At 49.2% G+C, this 22,686-nt stretch overlaps 2 protein-coding genes across 2 annotated transcripts; one reads left to right on the forward strand and one right to left on the reverse strand.

Moving 5' to 3' along the window:
* Positions 1–483: 483 nt before the first annotated feature.
* On the forward strand, positions 484–12,091 carry LOC311427856 (olfactory receptor 14C36-like; the record flags this gene model as incomplete). Its single annotated transcript, XM_084539446.1, has 2 exons — positions 484–777; positions 11,459–12,091. 2 exons carry the CDS (start codon positions 484–486, stop codon positions 12,089–12,091), a joined length of 927 nt encoding a protein of 308 aa, XP_084395572.1.
* Positions 12,092–16,530: 4,439 nt separating this feature from the next.
* On the reverse strand, positions 16,531–17,472 carry LOC311427857 (olfactory receptor 14C36-like; the record flags this gene model as incomplete). The annotated part of the gene is made up of 1 exon (XM_084539447.1): positions 16,531–17,472. The coding sequence occupies one exon, from the start codon at positions 17,470–17,472 to the stop codon at positions 16,531–16,533; it is 942 nt and encodes a 313-aa protein (XP_084395573.1).
* Positions 17,473–22,686: the final 5,214 nt, after the last annotated feature.

Raw genomic sequence — 22,686 nt, forward strand, 5'->3', positions numbered from 1 at the left:
TCCTATTGCACTGAACGGAGACATGAACACGTTAGTGACGAACCTCAAAATATCGCTTCTCCTCTGTCTGCTTCCAGACTGCACCACGGCTTTTCTGAGATTTTCTTTGGGACCTGCAGACAAGGGGGTGTGGTTTTTCAACACAGCCTCTGTGTGCATCCATCCCCTAGCTGAGTGATGCAAGCAGCCAGCAGCTGGGCAGCAGGGGATGGACAGAGAAGCACCCCTGGATATGAACTCTGGCTGAGATTTGTCCCCACAGCAACGACATTTCCCACTGCAGTGGAGCAGAGGTGGCTGCTGTGTACAGGACACTCAGCAAACACAAAGCAGGGCTACAACCAGGGAGAGACACAAAGGTCACCCTGAAAGACAGATGATGTGAAGGTTTTAATGAGAAAATAAATGAGTATTGTTCAGGAAAAATTCCCCTAACAGTCTGTATTTTTCCTTCTTTGCATTGCCCTTGATGAAGGGCAGGAAATGCCCAACAGCAGCTCTGTGAGCGAGTTCCTCCTGCTGGCATTTGCAGACACGCGCGAGCTGCAGCTCCTGCACTTCGCGCTCTTCCTGGGCATCTACCTGGCTGCCCTCCTGGGCAACGGCCTCATTCTCACCGCCATAGCCTGCGACCACCGCCTCCACACCCCCATGTACTTCTTCCTCCTCAACCTCGCCCTCCTCGACCTGGGCTGCATCTCCACCACTCTGCCCAAAGCCATGGCCAATGCCCTTTGGGACACCAGGACCATCTCCTATCAAGGATGTGCTGCACAGGTATTTCTCTTTGTCTTGTTGATGTCATCAGAATATTTCCTTCTCACCGTGATGGCCTATGACCGCTACGTTGCCATCTGTAAGCCCCTGCACTACGGGAGCCTCGTGGGCAGCAGAGCTTGTGCCCAGATGGCAGCAGCTGCCTGGGGCAGTGGCTTTCTCAATGCTCTCATGGAAACTGCCAATACATTTTCCCTGCCCCTCTGCCATGGCAATGCTGTGGACCAGTTCTTCTGTGAAATCCCCCACATCCTCAAGCTCTCCTGTTCAGATGCCTACCTGAGGGAAGTTGGGGCACTTGTGTTTAGCTTTTCTTTGGGCTTTGGTTGCTTTGTTTTCATCATGTTATCCTACGTGCAGATCTTCAGAGCTGTGCTGAGGATGCCCTCTGACCAGGGTCAGCACAAAGCCTTTGCCACTTGCCTCCCTCACCTGGCCATTGTCTCCATGTTTTCCAGCACTGCCATGTTTGCCTACCTGAAGCCCTCCTCCATTTCCTTCCCATCTTTGGACCTTGTGATGTCATTTCTGTATTCGGTGATTCCTCCAACATTGAACCCCCTCATCTACAGCATGAGGAATCAGGAACTAAGGAATGTAGCGAGGAAACTCTTTGGATACCTGCTACTTTATAAACAATAATAGTTCCATCATCCCATCATTACTATACTCTCATAATATCTCAGAAAATATTAGGACAAGCTTCTTTTTTTTTTTTTTTTAATTTTTTTTTACTTCATTGTTTTCTGAAACTTGTGCTTTATATATATACATGTATAATGTTTTCCTTAGGCTCCTGCCTGCAAATATTTCATGCATTTTGACCAACTAGTTTCCTGTACTTTTAGAACAAGTTTTCCTGTGTAGGTGCAGACAACAAAAAGTCATGAGAACTTCATTGGTCTCATCTGCTGTCTCTTCCCATGTCCTCTGGAGCTGGGGGGGCAGCCCCAGCATGCAGGAGGTGCTCAGGACCAAGAGCCCAACTGCCAAATGGAGGAGCAGTCCCAGTGGCCCTCAGGCTGCACCTCACTGCCCGCTGGGCTCTGCTGAAGGGAATTTATCACATGACTCAAGGCTGGTGTGCAACTGAAGTGTTTATTGAGTATACATTCTTGCATTTATACCCTTAGCATCTTTGCATGTGCCGGGTATGCTACCAGGCAAGCTCACTCATTGGTGGCTATACTGGTGTTCATGCAACTATCACGCTCTTATTCTGCTCGTTGATTTGTTGCCATGCTGATCGCTCGTGCTGGTTATTTTCTCAATTCCTCAATTGTTACTTCTTCTTTGACCTTGTGCTACTTGTCTTGTACCTTATCTTGCATTTTTCTACTAGCTACTTTATTTCTGTGTCTAGCAGATTCCACAGGCTTCCAAACTGAGCTCCCATAATTCCCCCTTTTTTTGTTTCTATGAGCCAAGCCAATTGCACTGAGCATAAAAGCATTTTTTGTAAGCATTGAAATAGGCATGGTACAACTAACAGAATCACAATTACCATAATCAGCACTACAAGCACTCCTCTTATAAGTTTTCTCAACCTTCCCCCTATTCCCAAGCTTTACAACCATGATTCCAGCCCCCACGTGCTAGTTGTTAACTTGTCTTTGAGCTCCTTGAGTTTGGATAATTGTTGGTGAATCGACTGAGAATTTTCACTTAAGTTCATACAACACATGCCTTCAAATTCGTCACACCCATGACTTTGTGCTAACAATAGGAAATCTATTGTGGCCCTGTTCTGCAGTGTTGCATGTCTAACCGAGTCAGTGTCGGTTAATAATGCACTCAATGCCACAGAGGTTGCATTGGTTTGCTTAGCAAGCCAGCATCCTAATTTGTTAAGCGTTGTTAGCGCTTGAGCAGCAGCAACACCAGGTGCGAAAAACGAAGCAGTGATGACTTTATCAGCTTGCCAGAAATCTAGATTGTCTTTGCAATTCTCCTGATAATGCTGAACAAATTGTTTAGCGCGCCTATGGTGCTTTGTAATATTTAGTATCATTAATGTATTAGGTGTTAAATAAGGTTAACTGACCAAAGATACATGGTCCCCCTTTGATATGTGATGGAATACCCTGCCATGCTCTGTCACCACAGACGAGAAACACTCCGGGTGGCAGTGCTAGCAGGACATTTGAGGATCTAGACACATTAGGAGAAGTGTAGTTGCACCACATTGATTCATTGCGGTATATTCCTAGTCCAGGTGTGACATTGATTGCTGTGAGGTTACTACCCATATAGTTAAACCTTATACAGGCTGGTACATTAACACAACCTAAAATGTTGAGTTCTTGTGGTTCCAGTGTTGTTTGAGGAAGGTATGGTGCCCAGCCATCCCAATTATTCATCGTTTCCTTGCTGATGTTCCCTGGACTGGAGCTGTTCCAACTGTGGATGAGAAGGCTTCCACTACTGGTGTTGTTGATGTCACTCAGATGCTCCTCTCTTAGTGGTATGCCGACTAAGCACGTCAGAAACGGGTTATATGCAGTCGCCATGGACAGGCAGATATGCTCTTGCCCTGTCATGTTGGCGAGGGTGACCCAGATGTTTTGTCGAGGCTGGATGGAGACCCAGGATCTTCCAAGGCCGCAGAGTCTGAAGAGGATGATGGTTCCAACAAGGGTCATACTGCTCGCGCTGGAATCCATTTTGGTCCTCCTTCTGTGGAAACACAAGCATACCCTCAGCCCCAAGTTCTTAAAGAGTATGGTCCCTCCCACGCCCCAGTATTGAGATTACGTTTTTCGACTAATGGTCTTTCTTCATATAATGAGGTGAGGCCTGTTTTTTGTGCCCCAAAATGCTTTACTGTCGGGGATACCTCTTCGTGTGAGAAAGGCATGGTTAGGTGATTCATCACGTATAACACTTTTTCTAATCTCTTTTGTGGTGTTTCCATTTTTTCCCTCTTTTTTTTTTTCTTTTTTTTTTTTTTTTTCTAACAAAGACTTAACTGTTGTGTGTGTGCGTTCTACTATAACTTGTCCTGTCAGAGAGTGGGGGATTGCCGTTTTGTGGGTTATACCCCATGTGTGAAAAAACTTTTTCGTGGAGCTACTGACGTATGCGGGTCCATTAGTTTTGATCTCTAGGGGAATGCCTAAAGCTGCAAAGGCAAGGCAAAAGTGTGCCTGAACATGTCTGCTTGTTTCCCCACGCAGGGGAGTTGCCCATACAGCATGTGAGAAAGTATCTATAGATATATGGACATATTTCAATCTGCCAAATTCAGGAACATGTGTCACATCAGTTTGCCAAAGTTGTAGTGAGCTAAGACCTTTAGGGTTTACTTCCTGTGAAAGTCCCTGTAGCTGTTGGCTGTCAGGGCAAGTTTGTACAATAAGTTTTGCATCTCCTAGCAGAATAGAGAATTGCTTGGCCAATGGTCTAGCAGGCTGGTGAAAGAATTGAATGGAGGTGCAAGCTTGAAGTAGTTTATTAGGGACTGGGGGTTGTATGGCCAAATTGGTTAAAAGATTGGCTCGAGCATTGCCCTCAGTGAAAACGCCTGGTAGCACAGTCTGACTGTGAACATGTATCACACAATATGGGTACAGACGTTGCTCAACAAGGAATAGGAGCTCTTTGAATTTTAAAAACATCATCTCGTTCTGAATGGGGCGTATTTGTGCCCTTTCTATTCGTTGTACTACTCCTACAGCATCTTGTGAATCTGCCACAATGTTTAGTGGTTCATTGGACCAATTTTTAAAAGCCATAATAATAGCATGCAGTTCTACGATTTGGGGGGAGCCCTGTACCATATTGATCGTGTGCTGACACTGTCCATTTTTCTCCCAATCAAGATATTCATTCACAATGGGTATTACGATGGTTTCAGGCTCAATTCCGGCCATTTCTACAATTCTTTCCCTGCCTCTTTTTATTAAGGCTGCAAACATCTCCACTCTTGTTGCTAGTGTCTTTGTGGGTTGGTGTGGCAGAAATATCCATTCCAACAAGAGTAATGGATCAGGGGCATTTGGATCCCATTGCGCTAGAAGAGCTAGGGGTTGTGGGTCCTGGTTACACAAATAAAGTTGAATAGGCAATCCTTCTGCTCATCGGTGACATTGCTGCTTCATGAGTTCTCTTTCTATGTGACTCAGTGCTGTCTTTGCTTCCTTTGTCAGTTGCTGAGGCACGTTGATATCATTGTCACCTTTCAGGAGATCGAACAATGGTGATAGTATTTGATTATTAATTCCACAGTAGTTTTGTATCCAATTAATATTACCAATAAGCTTCTGTAGATCATTCAATGTCTTAACTTCTTGTGTGATGGTAATGGCTTGGGATTGAATGGTTTGTTGTAAGATTTTCCAGCCCAAGTATTTCCATGGTGCTTCTACTTGGATTTTCTTGGGGGCTATCTGCAACCCCCATGTTTGCAGTTCTTGTCTCAGCCTCTGAATTATTTCATGGGTTAATGATTCTGTAGGCACCGCTACCAATATATCATCCATGTAATGGTAAATATAGGTCTCGGGATACTGTTTTCTAATAGGGGCCAGAGCTTTAGCAACATACATTTGGCAAATGGTTGGAGAATTCTTCATCCCTAGTGGAAGAACAGTCCAGTGATATCTGTCCATAGGTTCGCTTTTGTTTATTTTTGGTACCGAAAATGCAAATCGCGGTGCATCCTTAGGGTGGAGTGGAATGGTAAAAAAAACAGTCCTTGAGGTCAACAATAATAATATTCCAGATATGTGGAATCATGGTGGGAGAAGGCAAACCTGGTTGGAGAGATCCCATTTCTTTCATGACCGCATTTATTTTTCTTAAGTCATGTAGTAATCTCCATTTCCCACTCTTCTTTTTAATTATGAACACAGGCGAGTTCCATGGACTGGTGGTTGGGACTATGTACCCTGCTTTCAATTGCTCCTGAACAAGTTCTTGTAGCACTGTGACCTTTTCTGCAGGGAGAGGCCACTGATCCACCCACACTGGTTTTTCAGTTTTCCAGGTGAGTTTCATTATCGGTCACTTTTCAATGGCCACTACTGAAAATTTTCAGGGCATCTCACGGTGAAGTTTCCTTGTGCCATCACGTCTCTGCCAAGAAAGCTAACTGGGATAAGAGTGGCATACAGACGTATGGAAAAGGTAGAGCCTTCTTGTGTTTTGATTGTTAGCATGTATTTGGACAGATAGGTTTGCGATGATCCTCCTACTCCTACAAGTCCCTTTGTGGTTGATTCTAAAGGCCAGTCCTTCGGCCCGTCCTTCATGGCTATACCATGACATCAGCCCCAGTGTCCACCAACATGGAAATAACTGCCTGGGTAGTCTGTGCCGGTTTTGGATAATAAAATGTTAAAGTCATCATAGGCCTTGAGGTGGTGAGAGTGGCTGCCCAGAGGATTTCTGGTTGTCCTGTTGATCCAAACCCTGCATCACCCCGTGTATTAGTTTCTGTATGGGGCACTATAGCTTTAAATAGTATCAGTTGAGCTAGCCATGTCCCAGCAGGGATATGTACTGGAGGGGAGGGTATTCAAACCATTGCATGTATTATGCCTTCATAATCGGAGTTGATCACCCCCAGTAGCACAAAAAGTCCCGTCAGAGTGGTGCTGGATCGTCCCAATAATATAGCACTGCATCCTTCCCCTATCGGTCCCTTGACATTCAATGGTATTTTTTGGACCTTGTTGTCCCACACAGTGCAAGCTACTTTTGTGGAGAGATCCACTCCAGCACTTCCTCGGGTTTTGGCAGAGAGGGAACCCATGGTGACACATTCAGGGGGTTTTGCGAGGGAGTCGCTATGGATGTCATCACGACTCGAGAAGCGGCTCACATAGCATTCGGAGTTGGCTGGCCCCCATGGGGTACTTGTGTCATCACGCGCCCCTGCCCCGCATTCAGCTTCCCGTTTCCCTTCTGCAGTTGTAAGGTTTGTCCCTCTGCATTATGCTTTGAGTGGCACTGGCTGGCCCAGTGCCATCCCTTTTTGGGGACATCCCTTTTATTCAGCGAGGACAGACACCAGGAGGAGCCAAACTACCCACCGGCACAGAGCCCCCTCCTTTCTGTGGGCACTTAGTGGCAAAATGTCCTATCTCTTGACACCAAAAACATCGCTTATCATTGTCCATCGCTAATGCTGCAGCGAATGCACTGACTAGTGCGGTTGTATGGTGTTCAACAGACCCCACGCGATTGCAAGCCTCTGTCATTTGTACCAAGGTTGTCCCATTAAGCATGGATTGCAGAATCTTCTGTGTTAGCATTTTCAATCACCAGTTTCAACATGAGAGCCTCTTTAGTTTCATGATTATCTATTTGCTTGTCCAGTGAATCCGTCAATCTGTCTATAAATTGCATATAAGGTTCATTGACTCCTTGTCGTATGCTAGTAAAAGAAGGCTGGCTCCTTCCTGCTTCTGGCAGTTTCAGCAGGGCTTGTAATGCTGGTTGGGCTGACTGTCGCAAGATGGCATTGTTGAGCCAAGCTTGTAATCGTGGGTCCATTAACGGCTCAGTTCCCATAAGCTGAGGAAGCCCCGCACTCATAAGAGGGTCGCCTAATGTTCTTTCTAAATTCTGCAGTGCCACTATCTCACACAGTTCTCCCATTTCTGTTCCCTTAACAATTTTTGAGTCGGGGTGAGGATCATAGCAGCTATTTGGCGACAATCATACGGAACCAGCAACTGACCTGTCATCACATTTTCTAATAATGATTGTGTAAAAGGCGCATGCAATCCATAGGTCGTGACTGTTTTTCTCAGTTCCTTTATCAAGTCCCGCTGAAAACATTATACTCATTTGGCCCATTATTCCGTACTGTTACTGGAAAAGCCATGCCTATCGGGTCCCCATCTCTCAATGCCTCTCGGAGTATACCGTCCCAACGCTTGCAAGGGTGAAAATCTTTACTTGATCAAGGGGCCTCGCTTTGGGAAGAGATGGGGGCCATAGAAACATCCCTTGTCAGGGGCACCGTTGGTGACAAAGGTGGAGGAAATGGGCTAGGGCTTGTTTCAGCCTCCTTTTCAAAATCAATCAGGTTGATCTTTTCTGTCAGTGCACAAGCACCTTCTTGTGCTTCGCTTGCCTGTGACACTGCAGTTTGTACATTTTTTTTCTGCCCACTAAGCTCTTAACATTTCAGTTACTAAACGCCAAGTTGTCATTACCTCCACTACTGTGGTATTTCCCTGAGATGCAGTGTCCCAAATAGTCCCTGCATGTTCCCAAGTAGCTAAATCAAACATTGCTGATACAGTTGGCGGGGCGCCATTTTTTTGCAAAAACTTTTAACAGTAGTTTCAGTTTATATGGATCAACTTTATCCCTCTTTTCTCTAAGAGTTTGCTCAACAATTTCACTATTGTCTCCTCCTTGACCAATAGGTTCTCCCCCATACTTCTGCCTGCTGCTCACGTGGGGTTAGGTGCGGTCCCGGGGTGGAAGCTGCAGTCCTGCTGTCAGCTCAATTCATTCAGCGGGGTTCCCTTTGGTCGCTATGCCTACGTTGCTCGTCCCAAATCTCCCATCACATCGAGGTCACAATTTGAAGGGAACTGATCACACAACTCAAGGCTGGTGTGCAACTGAAGTGTTTATTGAGTATATATTCTTGCATTTATACCCTTAGCATCTTTGCATGTGCCAGGTATGCTACCAGGCAAGCTCGCTCATTGGTGGCTATACTAGTGTTCATGCGACTATCACGCTCGTTGATTCGTATTCTGCTCGTTGATTTGTTGTCATGCGGATCGTTCGTGCTGGTTGTTTTCTCAACTCCTCAATTGTTACTTCTTCTTTGACCTTGTGCAACTTGTCTTGTACCTTATCTTGCATTTTTCTACTAGCTATTTTATTTCTGTGTCTAGCAGATTCCACAGGCTTCCAAACTGAGCTCCCATAGGGGGTATCCAGTACCTGAGGGAATTAGTCACATTGGAGGTGATTAGTTGCCTAAAAAACTAAGAAACTTAGGCAACTAACAGCTTTCCGAAGATCCAGGTGAAGTCAAGTGCATGTGACCCATGGGGCGGAGCTTTGTAGGGAGTGCACCGTCATTATATGCCAACTCATTGACAGTAGTGACCAGGAAAGACCAAGAGGAACCCATGGTGGATGAATTGGCTAGCCAGCTATGGCATTACAAAGAAAGTCTCTCTTCTTCCCTATGAGCCTGTGTCTCGTCTATGGAGAAACTGTCTGAATAGGTCCAACAGCTACAAGAGAATACATCTTCCTCCCCACCTCCACAACCAATGCCTCAGCTCTCAGGTGTAAGTGTCCCTGTACTCAAGAAAGGTGATATAGTGGGTACATACCACGTGGAAACCTGTGGTTTTAACTGTATGATGACAGAGAAGCCATGAGAAAATGGGATGGAAAATCTACCTCCATCCTAGAGGCATGGATACATGAAGCACAAGGAAAAACATTCACAAAAAGTGGTTTTTCTGAGAAAATTGCTGCTCCTGTTTCTAGCGGGCAGTCCTCCAAACAGAGTAATGAATACTATGAGCAGGACTAGAGGGGTTCTACCTCCAACCGGGGGGAGGAAGGAGGCAACTGGGTGTATTGGACTTTGAGGATTACTCGCTCGGCACATCAGACCCACAGCAGGTGTTAGGTTTTAAAGGACACCAATGCACAGTGTAGTGTAATGTCATCGAGCTAAAAGGGCCAGAACCCAATTGTATTTCTGGAATGATGGGAGAATCCCAGTAGTTAACTGTATTGGAGGCTGATGTGAGTCTAATGGGAAAGAGTGGCAAAAGCAACCCCTTGAGACTGGCCCAGAAGCTCTGTGCATCCTTAGTATAGACTCCTTCAGGAAAGGGTACTTCAAAGATCCAAAGGCTTACCTTTAAACAGTTGTCTACCTTGCCCATTCTCTCACAGGACCCTTCTGCTCTGGAGGTGCTGATGGCCAATGAAGAGCAGGTGCCAATAACTACCACAACAGCGCATATGAGGCAGTATTGCACTAACAGAGACTCCCTGATTCCCCTGCATGACCTGGTTCATTGACTGGAGAGCCAAGGAGTGATCAGCAAGGCTCTCTCACCCTTTAATAGTCCCATATGGACAGTACAAAATTCTAATGGGGAGTGGAAGATAATGGTGGACGTCTGTGGACTGAATGAAGTCCCACCACTGCTGATTTTGACGTAAAACAAAGTAAGGTCAAAGGACCTACACAGGAGATCCTGAGGCAGGCTGCCCAGGTTCAGGGGGACCCCTGCTTGGGGACGCGCTGTGTATCGGTCAGTGTCTGGTGAGCAATTGCACTGTGCATTGCTTGATTTAATAAACTACATAATCATCATCATCAGCGGCAGCAGCAGCAACATCTCTTCCTTTCCTTTGCAATCAAACCATCCTTATCTCAACACATAGACATTTCGGGGGTGAGGATGAGCTACATGGTGCTGAGTTGTCTGCCAGGATAAAGCACAACATGCTTGACAACCACAGTCCAACAGCACAAATCACACTTTAAAAAATTAGTCTCTGGCATCTACAGAGAGAAGCAGTCAGTGATGACTTCAGTCTCCTTCAATCAGCACACCCCAGCAGAGACCCTGCTGCCTTGGGGAGCTGTCAGCCCTGAGGCCTTGGGGACACCTCGAGGGAGCCCAAGGGCACAGAGCAAGCAATTCCATGGTCGGGTGCTGTGCTGCTGAGCTGGGCCGGGCTCCTGGGCCCAAGCAGAGCTCCTGACAAGAGGACAGTGCTGCAGAGAGACAGCTGTGCCCAGGAGCAGCTCCTCTGCACAGCGCAGCAGGGCTGGGGGCTCTGACCGCAGCTGGCACACAGACAAGAGAGAAGGAGAGAGGGCTTGGAGGCACTGAGGAGCGCAACAACAGATGGCAGCGTGTGGCAGGACACATCTGCAGGCTCTTGACACCGTGAGGCTCTGGCAGCAGGGCCATGCAGGTGGGGTTGCCAGAGGGGTCTTCTACAGCTGGCACATCCAATGGCTGATAACATCTGTCAGGATGGGTCTCTCTGTTTCTCCAGAAAGGAGTGGAAGATGCTTTAGAGAATGGCATTTATAAGGGGTCATTTTCAGAAGAAGATTGAGGCTTTGTTTATCTGAAGGAGAAGGCTTTCTTTTTTTTTTTTTGGTTCAGTGCTTTCCGATTCCTGCACTGCAGAGGAGGCAAGTTTGAGGGTACTTTGTTTTCAGGATTGTACAGGAGACTGAGAATCCCAGAGTATTGCACAGAGAGATCAGAATGGAAACAATGAGATTCTGACAGGTTCTCCTGTAAAGAGAGAAGATCGCCTGGGTGGTGTGCTAAAATAGGGAATACGTTTTCTTCATTTAAGTCTGTTCTAACTTTGATCTGCATTCTCATCTTCAACAGGAAGCTGTGCTTAATGTCAGCAAATGCCCAACAGCAGCTCAGTCACTGAGTTCCTGCTGCTGGCATTCACAGACATGCGCGAACTGCAGCTCCTGCACTTCACGCTCTTCCTGGGCATCTACCTGGCTGCCCTCCTGGGCAACGGCCTCATCCTCAGCACCGTAGCCTGCCACCACTGCCTCCACACCCCCATGTACTTCTTCCTCCTCAACCTCGCCCTCCTCGACCTGGGCTGCATCTCCACCACTCTGCCCAAAGCCATGGCCAATGCCCTCTGGGATACCAGGGCCATATCCTATCAAGGGTGTGCTGCTCAGGTCTTCTTTTTTGTCTTCTTGATTGTAGCAGAGTTTTCCCTTCTCACTGCCATGGCCTACGACCGCTACGTTGCCATCTGCAAGCCCCTGCACTACGGGAGCCTCGTGGGCAGCAGAGCTTGTGCCCAGATGGCAGCAGCTGCCTGGGGCAGTGGCTTTCTCACTGCTGTCCTGCACACGGCCAACACATTTTCCCTGCCCCTCTGCTATGGCACTGTTGTGGACCAGTTCTTCTGTGAAATCCCCCACATCCTCAAGCTCTCTTGCTCAAATACCTACCTCAGGGAAGTTAGAGCACTTGTTTTTAGTGTTTTTTTGGCCTTTGGTTGTTTTATTTTCATTTTGGTGTCCTATGTGCAGATCTTCAGGGCAGTGCTGAGCATTCCCTCTGAGCAGGGCAAGCACAAAGCCTTTTCCATGTGCCTCCCTCACCTGGCCGTGGTCTCTCTGTTCGTCAGTACTGCCATATTTGCCTACCTGAAACCTCCCTCCATTTCCTCTCCATCCCTGGACCTAGTGGTGGCATTTCTGTACTCAATGGTGCCTCCAGTAGTGAACCCCCTCATCTACAGCATGAGGAATCAGGAGCTCAAGAATGCAGTGAGGAAATTGTTTCCATACTTGCTTCTTTAGCATCTGTGATGTATTCAGAGAATGTATTCTTAATAATATGCAAATATTTTGATTCATACTATATCATATCATTTTTATCATTATTAGTGTTATCATAACATTTTCATTAATAATAATCCTAACAGAAATAAAAGGGTATTCGGGAAAATGACACAACATTTTAAAAATTATTTTTCTCTGTTAATATTTTTTTTTTTGTAGTGTAGTTCTCAGCATTCTGAATGTTACATTTTGTCTTAGTTTTTACCATATCATTTAATGTACACAGAGATCATGTTTCCTTTGTTGTTAAAGACAATAAAGATACCAGTGGAAATTCATTGGTCTCAGTATCCTTCTCTTTCCATCTCCTCTGGAGCTGGGGGAGCATCCTCAGCATCCTGAAGGGGCTCAGGGCCAAGTGCCCAGCTGCCACAGTTAGGAGCAGTGTATTTGGATTCGACCTTGTGTATCTAAGTGACAGTCCTGTGGTCTCTATAGCAGGGCCGGCACAAAACATTTTCCACGTGCCCCCCTCACCTGGCCACGGTGTCCGTCTTCCTCAGGCCTGTCATGGTTGCCTGCCTGAAGCTCCCTCCATCCCCTCCCCATCCCTGGACCTGGTGGTGGCAGTTCTGTACCCAGTGGTGCCTCCAGCAGAGCACGTCCTCATCTGTAGCATGAGGAGCCAGTAGCTTAAGGATGCCTTGTGGAAATTAATGACTAGATGTGTCTTGGATGCAAGAAATGTCTGATCTGCTTCTGCACATGACTTGCAATGTCAATAATTGGAGGAAGAGCCAGTATACCTGTTTGTGTGTTTTGTTTTGTTTTGTTTTGTTTTGTGGTTGTGTTTGTGCATATTCTTACTACATTAATTCAGCTAATAAGCACCCATTAAAATGATATGGAAGTACCTGTTGAATATAGGTCATAGACTCTGTGCATGTGAAGCCATGCTCTCTGTGAATTTAACCTTAATGGAGTTAAAATTCAACTGCCATTTTGTCTGACATCTGTCCTCTGAGACCTGTTCAGGCTCTGCAGGGGCAGTGCCCGTGTGCAGGGGTGCAGAGGAAAAGAGTCCCATCCCAACAGCACGACCAGGGAGCACCAGCGCTTGGGGCATGCAGAGCTGTTCTCTTGCCACTGCCGCCCTCTCCTGCTGAGCCCTGCTGGTGGGGTCAGGCCCGGCTGCTCCTGGAGCTTCGTGCCAGTGCTGCTGTGGGGCTGTGCTGGGACTGCAGGCAGGGACAGGCAGTGGGCACGGCAGTGGCACAGCTGGCCTCCACTGCAGCACTTCCCTCCTAAGGGGGGATCTCCTCCAAGGTGGACTGACCAGAGCTCCTGTGCTCAATCTGGTGTGAGCAGGCACAGGAGAGCTCTGCAGCCCCACGGCACACAAAAGCCCCAGCAAAGGAGCCTGGGGAGTGATTCCTTGCAGCCCTGGGGCAATGGCAGTGACCCCCTGAGCTGGGTCTGTCTCCCAGCCTGCCCAGCACAGCCCTGCAGAGTGCCCCTGTGCACCAGGCACCACAGCCGCCTCGCTCTGCAGAGCAGCACCGCCAGCTGAGGCTGGGGCTGGCACTGGGGCTTGGAGGCCACTTCTCCTGAGTGTCTTCTAAGCTAGTTACAGGCTCATAGCTTCTGGATACAAACATGATCTTCACTGTGCACAAGGAGCTGACAGACCGCCAACATGGAATGGTGCTAGAACATTGCCTGCAAGGTCCATCCTTCCCTAGCATCTCCCAGAACTGGCACGGAACTGGCTCCTGTGTGTCAGAGAGGATGGGAGCCCAGCAGGTGTGCCATGAGCTTGGAGGATCACAACCAGATCACTTCTGCCTAGGCAGGTCCTGGCCCAAAAAGGGGGTGTTTTGTAGGTGTGGTATTATAAACTCAGAGGTGCATCAGAAACACTAAGTCCAGCAGGAAGCAAATGGCTGTTAAATGGCCTGTGAGGTGAGTTCTTTCTGAAGTAGCCAACAGGTCACCCTTGACTCCTGGCTGGGATCTGTGCCTTTAGGCTCACATCTGCCAGTGTCCATGGTAGGGCGGCAGAAGGCACTTGCTGTGCATGTAGTTTCTGAGATTGGCTCTTTCTAAGTACCTGGTAGGCCCCATAGAGGAAGAGGTCTTGGGTAGGGGTTTTCATGTCAGAGGTGTCAGCTTTTGCCTGAAGTCATCCTTTAGGGCTGCTTTCAGTTTTCTACACAGAGGGGGCCACTGCCTCCAAGACGCTTGGGGCAAACTGAACCATGCATGAGGGTTTGGAAAAAGATAGACTGGGTACACAGAAGGCATTCCATATCTAAAAGTTGGAGGCAGGAAACCAAATTTTGGGGTGGTACAAGAGCTGCTGGGCACATTGTGCAGGGTTTACCTACAGCCTTTGTGTTATTTTCCATCCTGATTTGGGTGCCACGTCAGTCTCAAGAAAGGAGTAGCCAACGGATATGAGACAGATACTCCGAGATCATGAAAGCCATCAGAAAGCTGTCCCTAAGAAGATGACTGATATGGGGAAGTCAGGAGAAGCCTGTCCAGGAGAGATGTGAGATTTGCGGGAGGGAAAAGGAGCTTAGCCAGCAGAAATTAATGATTTCTGTGAGGTTAGAACGTTCAGGTAATTTTGATTCTGCTGTAACACTGACTTCAAACAGTCATGTAAAGCCTTTCCCTTATTTTAACGAGTGATATTAATCCCCAAACGTCAATGCTACTCTACACCCAGACAGGAATCCACTACTCTTATGCCTGACCTCAAAGTATCCCTTCAAGCCAAAACACAGCCAGTAGCCCCTTTCCCTTACCTTTACTCTCTTGCTTACCCTGATCTGATCAGCTTGTGGGCCACAAGGAGGAGATGGGTGGGAATGCTCCGAGGAGCTAAGCTCTGCCTCAGCATCTCCTGTCCCAGCAGGAGGAATGTGACTGTGGCAGTGACTGTGAGGTCACTTCTGTCTCTGCAGTTGGTAGGAGAGCAGCAGGAACGTGTCACAGAAAGGGACTGTGAGGTCACTTCTGTCTGGAGGTGGCAGGTTAGCCTTGCCTTCTCCCTGGGATCTCCACTTTTGGGCTGACATCTGGCAGTGGCCCTGCTAGGCCAGCAGAAGGCAGGCTTGGCATGCTGACAGTTGGCATTGCTTCCTTGCAACACTATGCAGGGCTGCGGAGGTGTCAAAATGAAGTTCTTCAAATAGCATCACACTGCCCACCATATCCCACAGACCCCAAGACTAGCCCTGAGCCAGACATGGGTGTGCAGGGTCTCCTTTCCCAGTGACCGTGGTCAGGCCTTGGCCCTTCTTCTTCACTGAAACTAACCAAGATTTTTCTCAGCACAGTGCTTTGCCTGTCTGTAACCATGGCCTCCAATTATCTGCCCTAACAAGGCCCTGGGGAGGCTTTGTTAGTAACAGCTCTCAATGGGACCCATTAATACTCCAAGTCACTTCAAGTTTTCCTTCTGACTTTAGCTTCTCAAGCAGTTACATCACTCTTCTGTAAATACCTGAGCTGATTACAGGGGGACAATCACTTCCCTGGACCTGCTGGCCACACTGCTTCTTATGCAATCCAGGATGCCGTTGGTCTTCTTGGCCACCTGAGCACTCTGCTGGCTCATATTCAGCCAACTAACAACAAGTACTCCCAGGTCCTTCTCTGCCAGGCAGATTTCCAAACACTCATCTCCCAGCCTGTAGCTCTGCTTGGGGTTATTGCGGCCCAGGTGAGGAACCCGGCACTAGAACCCCAGAAAACAGAAGAGCAGGGAACAACCTCTTGGCTATGTTCCTGGCAGCAGCTTTGGAGAGGCGTCCAGGCTTCTGGGTTTGCCCAGAGCAAGACCCTCCTGTTACTGTTGTGCTTGCAGGGAGGCAGCTGTGACCCAGGGTTGCACAGTGCCTGCTGCTGCCTGCAGTCACAGGGATGCCACTGCAGAGAAAACAGGCCTGTCACCAAGGTACATGAGATCTGAAAGCTTGTCCAAATAAAAGAGCACGGGAGAACACACTGGAAGCCAGAAGAGAGCAGCAGTGAAAAGGCCACGTCCTGCTGCTGGCCATGGCCATGGCTCCAGAGAAGCAGCAGCCCCTACCCAAACTCCATGTAGCAGCTGGGCTCTTAGCCCTGAGCCCGTCCTGTGTGCTGGGGCTGCTACCCCAGCTCCAGAGAGGATGGGAAGAGATGGCAGCTGATAACAGTGTAGTTCTGATGTGTTTTATTATTTATTTTTAATTGAGTTTCTCTACATAACCTACTTCTTTCAGTAATTAGATGACTGGGTATGATGACTGAGTAGACGATTGTAAATGAAAAAGTAACAATAAGAAAATCAGGTAGCAGGTTAATGATAACATAATTTAAATCAGAACAAATAATTTATAGAAAATATTTATAGAGAAAGATAGTAACAAAAATTTTACTCACAGTTCCTGAAATAATCAGGGAACTCACAGACATTGATTGCAAAGAAACACGTATCCAAAGAGTTTCCTTACTGCATCCTTGAACTCCTGGTTCCTCATGCTGTAGATGAGGGGGTTTACTGCTGGAGGCACCACCGAGTACAGAAATGACACCACCAGGTCCAGGGATGGAGAGGAAATGGAGGGGGGCTTCAGGTAGGCAAACACGGCAGTGCTGACAAAGAGGGAGACCACGGCCAGGTGAGGGAGGCACGTGGAAAAGGCTTTGTGCCGGCCCTGCTCAGAGGGCATCCTCAGCACTGCCCTGAGGATCTGCACATAGGATAACATGATGAAAACAAAACAACAAAATGCTAAAGAAACGCTAAAAACTAGTGCCTCAACTTCCCTGAGGTAGGCATCTGAGCAGGAGAGCTTGAGGATGTGGGGGATCTCACAGAAGAACTGGTCCACAACATTGCCTTTGCAAAAGGGCAGGGAAAATGTGTTGGCCGTGTGCAGGACAGCATTGAGAAAGCCACTGCCCCAGGCAGCTGCTGCCATCTGGGTACAAGCTCTGCTGCCCACGACGCTCCCGTAGTGCAGGGGCTTGCAGATGGCAATGTAGCGGTCGTAGGCCATGAAGGTGAGAAGATAAAATTCTGATACAATCAAGAAGACGAAGAGAAAGACCTGTGCAGCACATCCTTGATAGGAGATGGCCCTGGTGTCCCAGAGGGCATTGGCCATGGCTTTGGGCAGAGTGGTGGAGATGCAGCCCAGGTCGAGGAGGGCGAGGTTGAGGAGGAAGAAGTACATGGGGGTGTGGAGGTGGTGGTGGCAGGCTACGGTGCTGAGGATGAGGCCGTTGCCCAGGAGGGCAGCCAGGTAGATGCCCAGGAAGAGCGCGAAGTGCAGGAGCTGCAGCTCGCGCGTGTCTGCGAATGCCAGCAGGAGGAACTCAGTGACAGAGCTGATGTTGGGCATTTCCTGCTTCTGGTCATGAGGTCCTGTACAAGGAACAGAAAAACACTGAGAGTTTATCAGAGTTATCTTAACAGAGTTGTCTTACAAAAAAAATAAAAAAAAATAATAATTCTTTTATGACTTAATTTCACATTTCAGAGGAAACTTATTCCATTTTTTCATTTAATCCCTCCCAAATGATTCTCCACTTCCATTCAGACTTTTGACAGGTCCTTTTCATGAGTTCTGGCTGGTGCTGCTAGAGGGTGTCACTGAGAGCATGGGACTTGCTGTGGGCAATGCGGGAGTCAGTCCTGCACTAAGCTACTGGTAAAGATCATATAGTGATTTTTATTTTGTCTCTTTTGTGCTAGTAGCCCCACTGTACTCAAAGTAAAACCTTGTGTGTCATCAACGTGGTGATGGCTTCAGTGCAGTGTCCTTGGAGAGCACATCAAGTCTGTGTGTTAGTCCTAGTGTCAACTGCCCTTTGCTGGTGTCTCTTTAACCTACTGGACAATTGCACTCCTATGTTTGCCTGAAACAAACCAGGATACCGCTGAGAGCAGAGGAATCCAGGCTTAAAGTGCCCATCTCCACACCCCTCACCCTGTCCCTGTACTCCCCTTCCCCCAAGCACACCGAGGGCTCACGCCATGGGCATGTGAAACCCCCATCCCCAGCCAGCCTGCAAACAAGACCAGCAGCAGCACGGCCAGCTGGAGAAGCCAGGAGGAATGCCAGCGTGCTGCTGCCAGGGGAGGCAAGGCCAGGGAGGGACAGACGGACACTCAGCAGACCCTCCTGTGCTGCAGCTCTGCCTGCAGAAGAGGCAGCTCCTGCTCATTGCAAATGCTGTTTGCTCTGCTTTGGCCTGCAAACACCTCTCAAAGACAGAGGATATCAGGGGGGTTCTAGCTCCAAAAAATCAGCGAGGATAAAACCTGGGAGTACCACAATATGATGTTGGTGCAGTCCGTGAGATGAGGTTTGGGAAGGTACTTTACAAATTTCATCACTGACATATCAATTTCTCCTATGCTCCAGGAGTCTCAGTCTCCTGTACAACCCTGAAAATTCATTACCATGAAACCTTCGTCCACTCCACTGCAGGAATATGAATACACTGACTGAAAAAAACGTCTTGCTTTTCAGGTAGTCCCTACCCTGGTCTTTCTCTTGAAAAAAACAATTTTAAATGCCATTCTCTAATGCATTTTCTACTCGTTTCTGGAGAAACAGAGAGAGCCACCCTGCCAGATGCTATCAGCCATTGGATGTGCCAGCTGTAGAAGACCCCTCTGGCAACCCCACCTGCATGGCCCTGCTGCCAGAGCCTCACGGTGTCAAGAGCCTGCAGATGTGTCCTGCCACACGCTGCCCTCTGTTGTTGCGCTCCTCAGTGCCTCCCAGCCCTCTCTCCTTCTCTCCTCTCTGCGTGCCAGCTGCGGTCAGAGCCCCCAGCCCTGCTGTGCTGTGCAGAGGAGCTGCTCCTGGGCACAGCTGTCTCTCTGCAGTGCTTGCCAGGAGCTGCCCTTGGGCCCAGGAGCCCGGCCCAGCTCAGCAGCACAGCACCCGACCATGGCATCGCTTGCTCTGTGCCCTTGGGCTCCCTCGAGTTGTCCCCAAGGCCTCAGGGCTGACAGCTCCCCAAGGCAGCAGGGTCTCTGCTGGGGTGTGGTGGTTGAAGCAGACTGAAGGCATCATCTACTGCTTCTCTCTGTAGATGTCAGAGACTGATTTTTTAAAGTGTGATTTGTGCTGTTGGACTGTGGTTGTCAAATATGAGTACAAATGTTTCCCTCCCTTAACCCCTATTCTGTTCCCACTGCATGGCAGGACACCTCAGCCACGACTGACAAGGATCATTTCACCATTCTGAATGTGTCCTAACAAGAGAGGGGGGAACTGAATACTCTAAAAGGTTTTCCAAGAAGGAAATTGGACACTAAGACATCATTTGTTGATATTTCCCAGTAATCCACATGGAAGATCCTCTACTGATACACAAATCTCTTCTTCCTCTCTCACATGACCAGCATGGAGACTGGGATGTGGAACACCCTCAACACTGTGCTTGTGCCTGCCACCAAACACCTGCAGATGTAGTGCTTCCTTCTGGGGACCATGCCCTACAGTCAGCCCTGGGCTGTATGCCATCCCCATTGTCTGCAAGGCTCGGGAAGTGGAAGGTCTGACTCCAGAAGGCAGCTGTACCTGAACCAGGGGAATTTCTCTCATGTACACTAATTCCTTCTCCTCCTCCCAGCTACTGTTCTGTGGCCCCAGTGTCATAGAAACCTCTTGTACTGTTTTGCCCCATTGCTGGAGCTGTCCTGCAGTGCCACAGTGATACTCATGGTCTTTGATTTCATAATCTACATTTTGGATCCAGTCTTCCTCTTCCCTCTCATGCAGTTTTCAGGTGTGTGTGTGTCCTGTGTTACAGAATCACAGAATCACAGAATTTCCTAGGTTGGAAGAGACCTCAAGGTCATCGAGTCCAACCTCCAACCTAACGCTAACAGCCCTCCACTAAACCATATCCCTAAGCTCTACATCTAAACGTCTTTTGAAGACTTCCAAGGATGGTGACTCCACCACTTCCCTGGGCAGCCTGTTCCAGTGCCTCACAACCCTTTCAGTGAAGAAGTTCTTCCTAACATCTAGCCTAAAACTCCCCTGGCTCAACTTAAGCCCATTCCCCCTCGTCCTGTCACCAGGCACGTGGGAGAACAGGCCAACCCCCACCTCGCTACAGCCTCCCTTGAGGTACCTATAAAGAGCGGTAAGGTCGCCCCTGAGCCTCCTCTTCTCCAGGCTGAACAAGCCCAGCTCCCTCAGCCGCTCCTCGTAGGACTTGTTCTCCAGGCCCCTCACCAGCTTCGTCGCCCTTCTCTGCACCCGCTCAAGCACCTCGATGTCCTTCTTGTAGCGAGGGGCCCAAAACTGAACACAGTACTCGAGCTGCGGCCTCACCAGAGCTGAGTACAGGGGGACGATCACCTCCCTAGCCCTGCTGGTCACGCTGTTCCTGATACAAGCCAGGATGCCGTTGGCCTTCTTGGCCACCTGAGCACACTGCTGGCTCATATTCAGCCGACTATCCACCATCACTCCCAGGTCCTTCTCTGCCTGGCAGCTTTCCAACCATTCCTCTCCCAGCCTGTAGCTCTGCTTGGGGTTATTGCGCCCCAGGTGCAGGACCCGGCACTTGGCCTTGTTAAACTTCATGCAGTTGACCTCAGCATGTCCTTTGTCTCCAAGGCAGTTCTGCCAAAGCCCCACCGGTGGTGCCCTCTTGGAACTCAGAATTCCCTCTCCTAAAGCAGTCTATGCCAAGGATGCACATAGCCTCTGGCCAGTCCCAGTGGGGTGCTTTTGCCATTCCTTCCCTGTTAGACTCACTTCAGCGTCCAGTACAGTTAACTTTTGGGATCCCTTAGGGTACTCTGTGCACCGGTGTCCAGTAGAGCCTGATACATTTGTGGATCTGATGTGCCAAGCCATTAAATATACACAGTCCAGTAAACCCGATTGTCCAGGAACACTAGGAGAAGCAGCCCTCAGAGGTGGGGCCAAGCAGAGAAAAGGAGTCAAGGCAGTGGGCAGGGGGAGGCCAGCAGCAGCAGCCCAAGGGGCGGTGCTGCTGGTGAGTACACGTTTGTGGCAGCAGCCTGAGTGGGCAGCAGCTGTGCGCAGGCCAGGAGAGGCCAGGAAGCGCATGGCAAGAGCGCTCCTGCCAGCAGAGCCAAGGCCGGGGCTGAGCATAAGGGCAGAGGCAGGCCCAGGGCAGGGGGCTGCAAGGGCCATGCTGAGCTCCCTGCCCCTGCAGCAGCCGCCCTGGCCCTCGGCAGATGTGCTGGCCGGCACACATGGGGAGCTGCTGGCGTGCATCAGAGAGCAGCAAGGAGGGCACAGGAGAGGGCCGGGGCCAGGTGGGTGGCAGGGGCTGGCTGGGGGTCCCCTCTGCTGCAGCCAGTGCACGCAGTGTGGCAGGAGGAGGGCATGCAGGGCTCATAGGCCCAGGGCACAGCCTAGCCCTGGGCTCTTCCTGACATCCCTGCAGCTCTTTGCAGGCTGCGGTGAGTCAACTGCATGAAGTTCAACAAGGCCAAGTGCCGGGTCCTGCACCTGGGGCGCAATAACCCCAAGCAGAGCTACAGGCTGGGAGAGGAATGGTTGGAAAGCTGCCAGGCAGAGAAGGACCTGGGAGTGATGGTGGATAGTCGGCTGAATATGAGCCAGCAGTGTGCTCAGGTGGCCAAGAAGGCCAACGGCATCCTGGCTTGTATCAGGAACAGCGTGACCAGCAGGGCTAGGGAGGTGATCGTCCCCCTGTACTCAGCTCTGGTGAGGCCGCAGCTCGAGTACTGTGTTCAGTTTTGGGCCCCTCGCTACAAGAAGGACATCGAGGTGCTTGAGCGGGTGCAGAGAAGGGCGACGAAGCTGGTGAGGGGCCTGGAGAACAAGTCCTACGAGGAGCGGCTGAGGGAGCTGGGCTTGTTCAGCCTGGAGAAGAGGAGGCTCAGGGGCGACCTTATCGCTCTTTATAGGTACCTCAAGGGAGGCTGTAGCGAGGTGGGGGTTGGCCTGTTCTCCCACGTGCCTGGTGACAGGACGAGGGGGAATGGGTTTAAGTTGAGCCAGGGGAGTTTTAGGCTAGATGTTAGGAAGAACTTCTTCACTGAAAGGGTTGTGAGGCACTGGAACAGGCTGCCCAGGGAAGTGGTGGAGTCACCATCCTTGGAAGTCTTCAAAAGACGTTTAGATGTAGAGCTTAGGGATACGGTTTAGTGGAGGGCTGTTAGCGTTAGGTTGGAGGTTGGACTCGATGACCTTGAGGTCTCTTCCAACCTAGAAATTCTGTGATTCTGTGATTCTGTGACATGAAACAGTTGTCTACCTTGCTTGGCCTTCCACAGAATCCTTCTGTTGAGGGTTTGCTGAGGGCTGAAGAACAGCAGGTGCCAATGGCTACCACGGTGGCGCACCTGAGGCAGCGTCGCAGTAACCGAGACTCCCTGATTGCCATCCATGAGCTGGGTCATCGACTGGAGAGCCAAGGTGTAGATGTAGAGCTTGGGAGCGTGCTTTAGTGATGGACTTGTCAGCACTAAGGTAAAGTTGCCTGACCTGGGTGACACGTCCCAGAGTAGTGTCAGGCACAATGCAATTCTTTTGCCTTCTGCATCTATAGGACAGGAAGTAGGACTTTGCCCTGCTCTATTGACT

Source organism: Aythya ferina (assembly GCF_964211825.1).
Source record: "Aythya ferina genome assembly, contig: HAP1_SCAFFOLD_29, whole genome shotgun sequence".
NCBI classification, from domain to species: domain Eukaryota; kingdom Metazoa; phylum Chordata; class Aves; order Anseriformes; family Anatidae; genus Aythya; species Aythya ferina.